Raw genomic sequence first — 13,121 nt, forward strand, 5'->3', positions numbered from 1 at the left:
AATTTCCTCTTCCCTTCTTCAGCACACTGGTGTGGTGACCAGAACTGCACACATGATACTCCAGCTGACATTTGACCAAGGTTTTATTATGTTGGAGCACAAGCTCCCGACCTCGGTGTCTGGTCTACCTGCCGTAACTTTTCAACTCCCACACACCCCAACTTATCAAGAATTCATCTACCTCTGCTTGAAAAATATTTAAGACTCCCACCTGTCTTCTAGGGAGAGAATTCCTAAGACTCATAACCCACAGAAAAAAATTCACATCTGCTTAAATGGATGACCCCATATTTTTAAACAATGATCGCTAGTTCTAGATGCTCCACGAGGAAAAATCCTCTGCACCTCCATCCTGAAAAGCCCCCTTGGGATCTTGGAGACTTCAATCAAATCCTCGCTCACTCTTCCAGACTCCAGTGGACACAAGCCCATCTTGTCCAAACCTTGCTCATAGGACAACCCACCCAATGCAACTCTCACAGATGCACTGAAATAGATTTTTGACCTCATTTATCTGGAGTGAGTTGAACCTACACTGAAGCCAAGAGTCCTACCAACTGAACCACAGCAAAGTAAACAAAATGACCTTTTGAATACTGCCTGGATTGGAGGGCATGGGTTACAAGGAGAGGCTGGACAAACTAGAGTTGTTTTCTCTGAAGCGATGGAGGCTGAGTGGAGACCTGATAGCTGTTTATAAAATTATAAGGGGCATAGCTGGAGTAGACAGCCGGTCTCTCTTTCCTTGGGTTGAAATGTCTCGTACAAGAGGGCATGCACTTAAGGTGAGAGGGGGAGAGTTCAAAGGAGATGTGCAGGGCAAGAGTGTCGGGTGCCTGGGATGTGCTGCCAGCGGTGGTGGATGAGGCAGATATGATAGAGGTGGTTAAGAGGCTGTTAGATAGGCACATGAATATGCAGAGAATGGACCATGTGCAGTCAGAAGTGATCAGGTGGCATTAGCTTAATTAGTTCAGCATAGAATCATGGGCCAAAGTGCCTGATCCTGTACCGTTATGTTCTAATGCTCTTGTTTATCCAGGTTGCCAGTAAAGCGCTGGGAATTCCAGTTTCCCGGATTCACATCAGTGAAACAAGCACCGCCACCGTCCCGAACACAAGTCCAACAGCAGCCTCAGTCAGCTCTGATTTGAATGGAATGGCAATTAAGGTGAGAATTCAAACAGTAATATACTGGCTCTACTTAAAAACAAAGTTCTCAATCTCCAATCACTGCCACTCACTTCAAGCAACCGTCCATTGCAGAATGCGTGTCAGACTCTTCTGGAAAGGTTGGAACCATTCAAGGCTGCCAATCCAACAGGAGCCTGGGAGCAATGGGTAAGTGCAACAAAATCCATTGCATTGACTTTTCAGCTCATTCCCGATGCCTATTGTTTCTGCAGTGGCAAAATATCAGGTACTTCAATGTAAATGAAAATCAGAAAAATTGCAGAGGGTGGAAATCTAAAATAAAAACAGAAAAATGCTGGAAATACTCAGCAGATGCAGCCTGGCCTGCTGAGTACTTCCAGCACTTTCTGTTTCTATTTTAGAAGTTTCAATGTGTCAGGAGAGAACAAGCATTCGATGCTGATATAGTGAATGCTTTGTATTGAAATCAAGTGATCTTTCAGACAATGCTTGGTCAATGTTTTCACTTGAACCAGTTTCCATTTGCTGATCTGGGGTCTGAGAGATTTTTTCCTTGTTGGCCCTTGTTATTTTCTGTTGCATGTGAATCAGAAGCAGGAGTAGGCCATTCAACCCCTCAAACATGCTCCAACATTTAGTAAAGCCTGACCCTCCGTAATCTTTAACCCCTGCCTTCCAAGGATATATATGCCCTAAAAGCATTGAAAAGTCTGCCTCCACCACCCTTTGAGGAAGAGAGTTCTAACGCCTGGTGACCTTCCAAAAGAAAAACAATTCACTTCATCTCTGTCTTGCACAGGTGATCCCTTGCTTTTAAAAGGTGATGCTGGTTCTAGGTTCTCCCACAAGAGAAAGCAACCACATGAAAGATCCCCTATCTTTTGTTTTTTTAATCTGATTTTCCCTTTCTTTACAATATTTTTATTAATTCCACAAAGAAAATAGAGTACATGAATCAGAAAGGAGATAAAATACCACTAAATACATTGTGTTAAATCATACTTGAAAACACAATACCTCACATTGGTAATCAAAAATGATAATTGATTAATAATGAATAAATTGGAGTAATTTTATTATTAAAAAAAATCTAAACCCACGACCAAGACCGAAGCTGTTTGGTTTAAAAAAAAAGGGACAAGGAAAAACCCTTAACACAATGATATTAGCCAATATCTGTACTTTAACCACCAGAGCAAAGGTTTTTTTTGAACTATTTTTTTTGATTTTCCCTTTCTGAACCAGTATTTTCATTTGGCATCGAAAACTATTCAGCCCATCGAGCCTGTGCCTGTTCTCAGAGCAATCCCATCAGTCCCATTCTCCTGCTTACTTCCCTGTAAGCCATTCTCTGACATGCCCATCAACCCCTCCTCCTGATCCTCCTGCTACCCCCCCCCCCTAAAAAGGGGATAATTTATAGTGGCCAATTAAACAACAAACCAACATATCTTTGTGATGTGGAAGAAAACCAGAGCACCCAGAGGAAACCCACACTGTCATGGCAACAACCGGCAAACCACACAGGCGGCATCAGAGGTCAGGATTGAACATCAGCTGCTGCATCACTGTCCACGCTTTACATTACCCAGACTACACCTTGTGAGATTTTGCCATCTTTACCCTTTGAACCTTTATGTTAATTTCTCCAGAATTGTATTCATTAGTCCATTTTTTCACTGTGTAGGAATAGGTTTATTTTATTTCTAGATATAACTTGCCTTTCGTGCCCAGTCCCCATTATCATTGATCCCATTCGCACCCCGTAATCTGTTCATCAATTTTATTTCTCGACGACTGAGCCTCCCCAGCTCCCTGCAGTCGAGAATTCCGAAGATTCACTGTCCCCTGAGTAATTCTCTCTCCGTCTCAGTAATAAACATCTATCCAATTGTAAATCCACCCTCGGCCCCAGTTTTCCACTCTCTGGCCCAAGCGTGACATGAGTCATCAGTTTTACAACACATGGAGCAGTCCATTGATAAACGCACACGTAATGATTCCATCACCCGATGTATGGCTGGTATGGACTTTAGGCACATGGGAGGCATCATTAAATATCTTTGTTGTTCTTCCTTCAGGTCTCCGCCGCTTACATGGAAAGAGTGAGTCTGTCAGCAGCGGGATTTTATAGGTAAACCTCTACATCCAATCACAATCTGTGGACTCACAGCTAGACCAGCCCTGAGAGAGACTGGGAAAATAGACATTTGGCAGATGGATTCTTGTGCTAAGAAATGTTAAGTAGTCCCATTAACAGGGAGAAACACTACTTACCAAATTGTATGGGAGGGGTGTGGGGATGCAGACAAATCCTTGAAGGTTATCTTGGATTGAGAACATAAGGAAATTATACTGAACCTTTCTAGTTAGACCTCAGTTTATCTAATTCTGGCCACTCCACTTAGGAAGAATGTTAAGAGTGAGGAGTGGACAAAACAGTTTTACTGAAAGCAAAAAACAATCTGCTGGAGGAACTCTGAGTTGAGCGGCATCTGGGGGGTGGGGGCTGGTTGGGAATTGTTGAATATCAACGTTGGCATTTCTTCCCACCCCCCACCCCCACAGATGCTGCTTAACCTACGGAGTTCCTCCAGCAGTTTGGTTCTTGCTCCAGATTTCAGCATCTGCAGTCTGTTGTGTCTCTAGTTTTACTGAAGGGTTCAGGAACAAGATATTTATTTCTATAGGAAGACCAAAAAAAGACTGGATTGTTCACTTTGGACCAGAAAAAGTACTTGGGGTTGTTCTGTGAGTAAAAGGTCTCAACTGGAAAAGGTGCTGATGCTGACTGGTGTTCTCTGGACAGGACTCCTGATTTGGATAAAGAAAGACCCTTCAGTTACTTTAGTTACGGTGTGGCTTGTTCTGAAGTTGAAATTGACTGTCTCACTGGGGATCACAAGGTAAGAACATGAATTAGGAGCAGGAGTGGGCCACTCGGCCCCTCGAACCTGTTCTACTATTTAATAAGATCATGTCTGATCTGATTGCAACCTCCACATTCCCATCTGTTGCAGTAATTTTACAACCTCTTGCTTATCAGATGTCTATCTACCTCTGCCTTAAGAACATTTAAAGACTTCACTTCCACTGCGCTTTGGAGAAGAGTTTCAAACATTCACAGTCCTATGAGAGAAAAAAATTTGCCCCATCTCCCTTAAACAGGCAAACATCCATTTTTCTTTATAGGAAAGTGACCCTTAGAATCACCCAAAGAGGAAACATCCTCTCCACATCCACCCTGTTATGAACCTTGGGATTAGTCAAGTTTCCTCTCACTCTTCTAATTTCTGAGTGTTCTGGTTTCCTGCCACATTTCAAGAATTGGTAGGTTCATTGTCCCTAGTATATAAGTGAGTGTAGAATCTGGGAGAAGATGATGGGAATGTGTGGAGAATAGATTAGAGGAAAAACTCGTGGGATGATGGGATTGCTCTGTGAGCTAGCAAATGGTCGAATGGCCTCCTTCCATGTCGTGTGGAAACATGGATGATGTTCCTTTAGCTGTAAATCATGGGGCCTTGGGTTTAATCGGTCCTGTACCTCTACTTATTGGCAACATCGGTCTACATGAAGCAGCTTTCTGCTAAGTTCAAATAACCTGTTGTCACTCTGAAATGTGTTTAATTTCAGAACCTCCGCACTGACATCGTCATGGATGTTGGCTTGAGCTTGAACCCGGCATTAGACATCGGGCAGGTGAGCTTCCTTCACTCCATGAGAAACGAATACCGTGGTGTTAATAGGAGTGGTGGGGAAAGACGGCCGGGATTCCTGGACCTCAACATGTCCAAGATTAGTTTACAGCCAATGAATTACTTCATGATGTGGTACTGTTGTTGTAATATAGCGAGTGTGTACAATCATGGTCATACCTGATCCTGGGAATCCAACTTGCACCCAACTCGGTGCCGGGTTCAGCTCTGGTATGTATCCTGCATCACACATTCAGGCTCGGGTTGGGTCAGGTCAGGCCAGATGTGCTGGAAAGTGCTATGGATTAGATAGGCTGAATGGTGCTTTTCTGCAGATAATTCAATAAGCCTTTGAACTTCATGCAGGGATAGCTGTGTGCAGTGAACCTGCATCCATATAGTGTTGAGTTGGCTACGGAAGACGTGAAGTCCTGAGGCTTGGGTTGGGATCAGTTTGGTCTGGGTCGGGTTGGGTTTTAATTTTATACCCAGGCGGTGGGACTTGTGTTCCTGCTGGCCGCCCCTCGCCACCTGTCCGTCAATTGTAGGGAAGCTCCGTGAGGGATAAGCAATCCCTGGAAAGCAGCAATCGGGAAGAGTTCACCTGCCCCACCTTGAAGAATTGGCACAGGATCAACCAGAGGCAGCAGGTCGTTTAACATCTCCTTTTAGAGATGAAAGGGGGAAGGTGAGGGGTTGACAGCCCACATTTCTTGATAGTTGGCTGCACTGACTCTTTCTCTCTTTCTCATTCTCTCATTTTTTACTTCATTTTTCTCTGTCTCTCTCTCTCTCCCTTCCCCTCTGGTGCAGGTGGAAGGAGCCTTTGCACAGGGCCTCGGCCTCTTCACTTTGGAGGAGTTGCGTTATTCACCGGACGGAGTCCTGTACACTCGGGGTCCGGGCACCTACAAGATCCCAGCGGCCGGCGACATTCCAGCCGAGTTCAACGTATCCCTCCTTCGGGAAGCTCCGAACAAGAAAGCAATTTATTCTTCCAAGGTGACCAGCCGTTTATTTGTCGTGTAACTGATAGAGCGGGCCAGTTGTCGACTGTATAAATTGCATGAGTTTGTTAAGCATAAAGACAGAGGATTGTGTCAAGGGAGCTGGTGGTGCAGAGGTTAAGCTGCTGGGCTAGTAATCCAATGTACTGGGTTCAAATCCCACCTTGGCAACTCTAGAGTTTAATGTCAATTAATAAACTGTTAGTTTTTGTTTGGAAAGCAAACTGGCCACTAATATAAAGTTACTAGATTTTTGTACAAATCCACCTAATGCCATCTTCCAACATCGCCTGGACTACATGTGACTCCAGACCCACTACCTGGTTGGATCATCAATGGCCCAGCAAACTATTTGTTCTGGGGTAACCGGGGATGGACAATAAATGCTGACACAGCCAGTGATGCCCAAAGCCCAAAAAGTGAATAATTGCTTGGAGAGGTGAGAGAAGCAAGAATCATTGATGGAACCAGGACTCAACCCAACTCTGGTGACCCAGGTGGGGGTATAACCAATGTCAGGACAAAGAAGGACATTGTAGTGGCGTCTGCAGGTCATGACCGCCCGATACCTGCACCTAGACCACTGGCAGAAATATTGAAGACTGCTCTCCCAACAAAGATCACTACCCAACAACCCTTGGTGTCCAAACAAATCCAAGCAGAACACTTGGAAACTTGCCTTTGGGTGTTTTAGGAAATGTCGTTCTTAATATATTTTGACATTTCAAGTCAGAAATTCATTCTCAGTCGCTTGCATGGAGCTACAGAACACAGACAGTACCAGCTCTGAGTTGTACTTAACCTTCTGAACTCCACTTCGAGTAACTTTAAAGCAAAGTCACAAAACCAGCTGGAACACTATTTCTTGCTGAGCAGATGTATTTGTAAGTTTTGTGATTATTCCTTCAGTAACAGTTTAAAGTTGAAGGATTTTACATATATACTAATCTCCTGTTAAACACAGAACATTGAACAGTACAGAACAGGAACAGGCCCTTCAGCCCACAATGTCTGTGATGACCATGATACCAATTTAAACTAATCGTATCTGCCTGCACATATGGTCTAGATCCCTCCATCCTGTGCCTGTTTATGTGCCTGTCTAAATAGCTCTTAAATGTTGCTATCATATCTACCACCACCCCTGGCAGCAGGTTCCATGCACCTACCACTCTTTCTAGAAAAAACTTGCCTTGTAAATCTTCTTTAAACGTTGCCCCTCTCAGCTTAAAGCTATGCCCTCTCAAATTTGACATTTCCACCTTGGGATAAAGACTCAGATTATCTACCCTGTATATGCCTCTCATAATTTTGTATACTACTATCAGGTCACCCCTCAGCCTCTGATGCTCCAGACCTCTCCTCCTAGCTGATGCTCTCTAATCCAGGCAACATCCTGGTGAACCTCTTCTGCACCCTCTCCAAAGCCTTCACATCCCTCCTGCAATGCTGTGACGAGAAATGCACCAAATGTGACCTAACCGAAATTTTAAACAGCTGCAACGTGACTCTTATACTCAATGCCCGAACCGACGAAGGCAAACATGCCCTATACCACCTTTACCCCCTTTCTACATGCGTTGCCATTTTCAGGGAGCTATGAACTTGCACCCCAAGAGCCCTCTGTACATCAATGCTCTTAAGGGTCCTAAATTTACTGTATATTCTCCTCTTACACTTGACCTCCCAAAGTGCAACACCTCGCACTTGTCCAGATTAAACTCCATCTGTCATTTCTCCACCCATATTTGCAACTGATCTATGTCCTGCTGTCAACCTTCCTCACTATCCACAATTCCACCAATTTTTGTGTTGTCTGTAAACTTACCAATGTCCACCTACATTTTCATGCAAATCGTATATCACAAACAATGGAGGTCCAGCACTGATCCTTGTGGAACGCGACTGGTCACAGTCCTCAAGTCAGAATAGCACCCCTCCACCCCTACCCTCTGTCTTCTACGGCCAAGCCAATCCACCAAGTCACTGGATCCCATGTGCCTTGATCTTCTGGATCAGCCTACCATGAGCGATCTTGTTGAATGCTTTACTAATATCCGTGTAGACAACATCCACTGCCCTATGCTCACCTCCTCAAAAAAAACTCAGTCAAGTTTGTAAGAGATGACCTGCTCACATAAAGCCATGCTGACTGTCCCTAACTAGTCCATGTTTTTCCAAATGCAAGTAAATCCTATCCCTAAGGAGCTTCTCCAATAATTTCCCTACCACTGATGTTAGGCTCACCAGCCTATAATTTGCTAGATTATCCTACTGCCCTTCTTAAACAAAAGGAACAACATTGGCTAGTCTCCAGTCCTCTGCAACCTCACCTGTGGCTAAAGAGGATACAAGGATTTCTGTCAAAGTCCCAACAATCTCCTCCCCTGTCTTCCTCAATAAACTGAGATAGCTCCCATCAGGCTAAGAAGTGTTGAACTTTATCCCGGGCATTGAATAGGGTCTGTTGAAGGGATCTATAAGATGTACAATAATGTGAATGGGGTCTATTAAAAGGATTGGTAACATGCATAATGCCACCCTGAGCTGCAACTTTGAATAGAGTTTATTCGAGGGTTCAGTGCAAGTAATTCACTACCCTGGGTTCTGGGGCATGAGTAGGATCTGTTAAAGGGATTCCTGTAACATGATTAATTATCTTGGGCCATGGGACGTGAATGGAGATTGATAGAGGGATCAGTGTACATGATCCACTACCCTGATCTGTGGTGTATTTATTACAGGCTGTCGGAGAACCCCCTCTATTCCTCGCAGCCTCCATATTCTTTGCCATCAAGGATGCCATTGTCGCTGCCAGGGCAGCGTCTGGAGTGATGGAACCTTTCCGTCTGGACAGCCCGGCAACGCCAGACAGGATACGAGTTGCCTGCGTGGATGCCCTGACCGAGATGGTATGAGCCTCTCACGTTACAGTCTGGGCTGAGGGGAACTGAATCTTTCTCAAAGTCTGGCTACCAACATTAGTCACACTTTTCCTTCTCACTCAAGGTCAGCACATGTGCTGGTGATATAGATCCGAAGGTGTGTAAACCAACCCCAGCCCACCACGGAGATCCTGAGGCCCTGTATTCTGGAATTTGTTCCCTGAAATCTCCTCCTCCTCCTTTAAGGTCCCTCTGAAAGTTTGCTCTCCAGTCATCACCTGGGTCACCATCTGAACATTTCCACCTGTCATGGATGGCCTGACTCATGACTGCACTATTAAACTTTTACTAGAAGGCCTGTGACCTTCACTCAAAGTCCAAGCATCTCACTTTTGAAAGCATTCAATGACCTCCTGCATCCAGAGCTTTTAGGGAGGGAATTCTTGACTTTCACCACAATGTTCACATTGGTGTTGAACAGCCAGGTTCTACTTTTAGGAGAACACTTGCTAACTTGGACCCCACCCCCTAGAGGAAATTGTTTCTGTCCATTTATCAATTAGTTGCTTTAGGTGCTACAATTAATCCCAGTGGATCTCAACTAAAGATTCATGGCAACCTCATAATTTAACCCAATTAACCCTGATTTTAAAGATCACCTTACATTGACCTCCAAAAACAATATATTCTTCCCAGGTTGAGAAACTCAGATAGTACTCCAGATCAGGAAATTGTAGATGTCTAAAAGCTGGTGCACTCCTGGGATCTCTGTAAATGCTGACACATCTCCTGGGATGCACTGAATGTTGACACACTCGCAAGAACCCTCTGTTAATAGACATTCAATCACAGGAAGTCCTTACAAAAACCACCACACTCTCAAGTACCCTTTGTGAAATGACCCATTCCCAGGAAGTCTATGTAAATACCAACATACTCCCAGGGCCCTTCTTCAAACAGTGGGTTACTCCCAGGACCCCCTCCTTCAATGCTGGTGCACTCTCAGGGATGGCCTGTAAATTTTGAGACACTTCTGGGGATCTTTAGCTTGGGTGTGAATGTTTAAAGCAAAGGGACGGGGACGGACCACAACTGGAACTCACTCGCTCTTCTCTCCTTAATTGAAATATGAATTTTGTACATGTCAAAGTAACAATGAATCTGGGTTTCCTTTCTTTCCTAGTGCCCTCCTGCAGAACCAGGAACCTTTACTCCTTGGAACGTTGAAGTATAGCCAGAGCCCAGAAGGTGACTGATTCTAGTGAGCTCATAAGGGAACATTATTTCGGTGTCCAACCTTCACTGACACTCGATTACTTGGTGGCAACAGCAGCTCATCTTCCATCTGTCCTCGGTGATCATCCTTATCCCTCAGCCCAAGAAATCATGTCCTATCCAAAATCTAGACAGAAAATGCTGAAAATTTATAGACGGCAAATTCAAGAAATTTGCAAAGCTAATGGTGAGAGGACAACTGATCATTTAGAAATAACTTATACTTTTAGAGAATTTTATTCTCTATAATTTTAGAGAACTTATAGTTCTGATTCGCCTAAAGATGATACCGTAATGAATAATTTCTTCGACCAATTAAACATACCTACGCTCTGTTGGTAACCGAAAACAATTGGATCAATCGATTGCTTATGAGGAAATCGCGGAGGTTATACGTTCATTGCACTCTGGGAAGACTCCAAGTCCTGATGGATTTCCTGGAGAATTTTATAAGGCCTTTTCCCCTTTGCTTATACCTTATGTTCTGTTTTTTTGGATTCTTTTAAATTAGGTAGGTTACCACAATCTTTTTATGAAGAATTTCACTTATTCTTAAGAAAAATAAGAACCCAACAGAATGTTCTTCATACAGACCAATTTCTTTCCTTAATGTTGATGTTAAAATTTTATCTAAAGTTTTGGCCAGTAGATTGGAAAATATTTTACCATCAATTATATCTGATGATCAGACTGGTTTTATTAAAAATCGTTATTCCCATTTTAATATTCGTCATTTACTGAATATTATCTATTCTCCTTCTAAGGAAATATCGGAATGTGTGATATCTCTAGATGCTGAGAAGGCTTTTGATCGGGTTGAATGGAGCTACTTATTTAAAACTTTAGAGAAATTTAACTTTGGGCCCGATTTCATTCAATGGATTAAATTACTTCATTTATCTTCCTCTGCGCGTGTTCTTACTAACTTTCAAAATTCTAAACCTTTTAAACTTCAACGCGGAACCAGACAGGGATGCCCTTTGCTATTTAATTTGGCTTTAGAACCTTTAGCTATTGCTCTTCGAGAATCTACAGATATCACTGGTATCTTTAGAAGAGGTATTACCCACAAGGTTTCGCTCTATGCCGATGGTTTATTGCTTTTTATCTCTAATGTTGAGACCTTGTTACCTCCTATGCTTTCTCTATTTTCCTGTTTTAGCCAGTTTTCAGAATATAAACTGAATTTACACAAGAATAAACGTTTCCCTTTGAATAATCTGATGTCATTTGATACTAACCTTCCTTTTAAAGTTGTAAGAAATCGTTTTATCTATTTGGGTGTAACAATTACTAAAATTTTAAACATTTATTTAAAGAAAATTTTCTTACTTTATTGGACTATGTGAAAAGAGTCTTAGCAAATTGGTCACCCCTCTCCATATCGTTGATTGGCCAAATTAATTCTATAAAAATGAATATTTTACCTAAATTTATATACCTATTTCAGGCTTTACCTGTTTTTATTCCTAAGTCCTTTTTTGACCCTCTTGATTCAATTATATCTTCTTACATATGGAAAAACATCCTAGATTAAATAACTTTCACTTTCAGAAAGCTAAAAAGGATGGAGGTTTCGCCTTACCCAATTGTAGACTTTTACTGGGCAGTAAATATATGAAATCTTACGTTTTGGTTACACTACACTAATCATGAGGCTTGTCCAGTATGGGTTTCTTTGGAAGCTAATTCTGCTTTAAAAAAAATTCTATTATTTCTTTGCTTAGCTCTTCACTTCCTTTATCATTAAATAAACTAATTGATAATTTAGTAGTTAAACATGCTTTGAGGATTTGGCTACAATTTAGAAAATATTATGGTTTATCGATTTTTTTTTTATTATTATCTAGTCCCATTTTTGCTAATTTTTTTTAAACCTTCTATGACTGATGTTTATAAAGAGTGGCATAGATTGGGTATTACTTGTTTTCAGGATCTGTTTGTTGAAGGAAATTTTTGTTTGTTTGAACAATTGTCAACTAAATATAGTTTACCAAAAAACCACTTCTTTCGATATTTACAAATCAGAGACTTTCTCCGATCTCAATTACATACATTCCCTATGAGTCCTGATAAGAACTTACTAGATGTAATTTTTAATTTGAAGCCCTTTGATGATGGCTCATTATCTAATATTTATAGTAGGTTATCAGAAACCTACTATAACTATTTTAGACAAAATTAAAAATGCTTGGAAACAAGATTTGCAGATTTCAATTTCTGAGAAAACTTGGAATTAAATTTTTAACATGATCAATACTTCATCATTATGCGCACGTCCAAAGACAAGCTATCTCGTTTTTATTTGGATATATCTCCTTATTGTGATAAATGCAATAATGGAGAGGCTTCTTTAATCCACATGTTTTGGACATGTCAGAGTCTTAAAAAAAAATTGGATAGGGGTATTTCAAACACTTTCTGTGCTTTTTAAAATAAATTTTAAGCCTAATCCTCTGACTGCATTATTTGGGATTGTAGGAGAAAAAGATATAATTTTGGAGACTTCTGATTTACATGTATTGGCCTTTATTTCTCTTATAGCCAGGAGGGCTGTGTTGCCTAAATGGAAGGAAGTTACTCCCCCTACTCATGTCCAATGGCTACGGGATGTTATGTCATACCTAAATTTAGAGAAGATCCGTTGTTCAATTTCTGGATCTAATTTAGACTTTCAAACATTGTGGGGACCTTTTTTGAACTATTTTCAAAACCTTCGATTTAGTGATTAAAGTACAGATATTGGCTAATACTGTTATCTCTTCAGGGTGTTTCTGTCTTTTTTTAACCAAACAGCTTTGGTCTTGGTAGTGGGTTTAGATTTTTTTTATAATAAAATTATTCCAATTTAATTGCTATTAATTAACTATCTATTTTGTTTTTCAATACGGGGTATTGTGATTTCAAGTATGATTTCACACAATGTATTCTGTAGTATTTTGTCTTTTTTCTGATTGATGTACTCTGTATTTTCTATGTGGGAAAAATTACTTGGCAACAGCAGCTCATCTTCCATCTGTCCTCTGTGATCATCTTTATTCCTCAGCACAAGAAACCATGTCCTATCCAAAATCTAGATAGAAAATGCTGAAAATACTCAG

At 41.5% G+C, this 13,121-nt stretch overlaps 1 protein-coding gene across 1 annotated transcript in view; it reads left to right on the forward strand.

Moving 5' to 3' along the window:
• Nucleotides 1-10,042, forward strand: part of LOC127574869 (xanthine dehydrogenase/oxidase-like) — a 70,190-nt gene extending 60,148 nt beyond the window's left edge. Inside the window, exons 30-37 of the mRNA XM_052024327.1 lie at nucleotides 1,043-1,171; nucleotides 1,267-1,341; nucleotides 3,237-3,289; nucleotides 3,965-4,061; nucleotides 4,792-4,857; nucleotides 5,667-5,855; nucleotides 8,605-8,772; nucleotides 9,929-10,042. Of these exons, the coding sequence (XP_051880287.1) occupies nucleotides 1,043-1,171; nucleotides 1,267-1,341; nucleotides 3,237-3,289; nucleotides 3,965-4,061; nucleotides 4,792-4,857; nucleotides 5,667-5,855; nucleotides 8,605-8,772; nucleotides 9,929-9,979 (828 nt within the window). The 3' untranslated portion in view covers nucleotides 9,980-10,042. The remainder of the gene's footprint in view (nucleotides 1-1,042; nucleotides 1,172-1,266; nucleotides 1,342-3,236; nucleotides 3,290-3,964; nucleotides 4,062-4,791; nucleotides 4,858-5,666; nucleotides 5,856-8,604; nucleotides 8,773-9,928) is intronic.
• The last annotated feature ends 3,079 nt before the right edge of the window (nucleotides 10,043-13,121 follow it).

Source organism: Pristis pectinata, chromosome 10, assembly GCF_009764475.1.
Source record: "Pristis pectinata isolate sPriPec2 chromosome 10, sPriPec2.1.pri, whole genome shotgun sequence".
Taxonomy (NCBI): Eukaryota; Metazoa; Chordata; class Chondrichthyes; order Rhinopristiformes; family Pristidae; genus Pristis; species Pristis pectinata.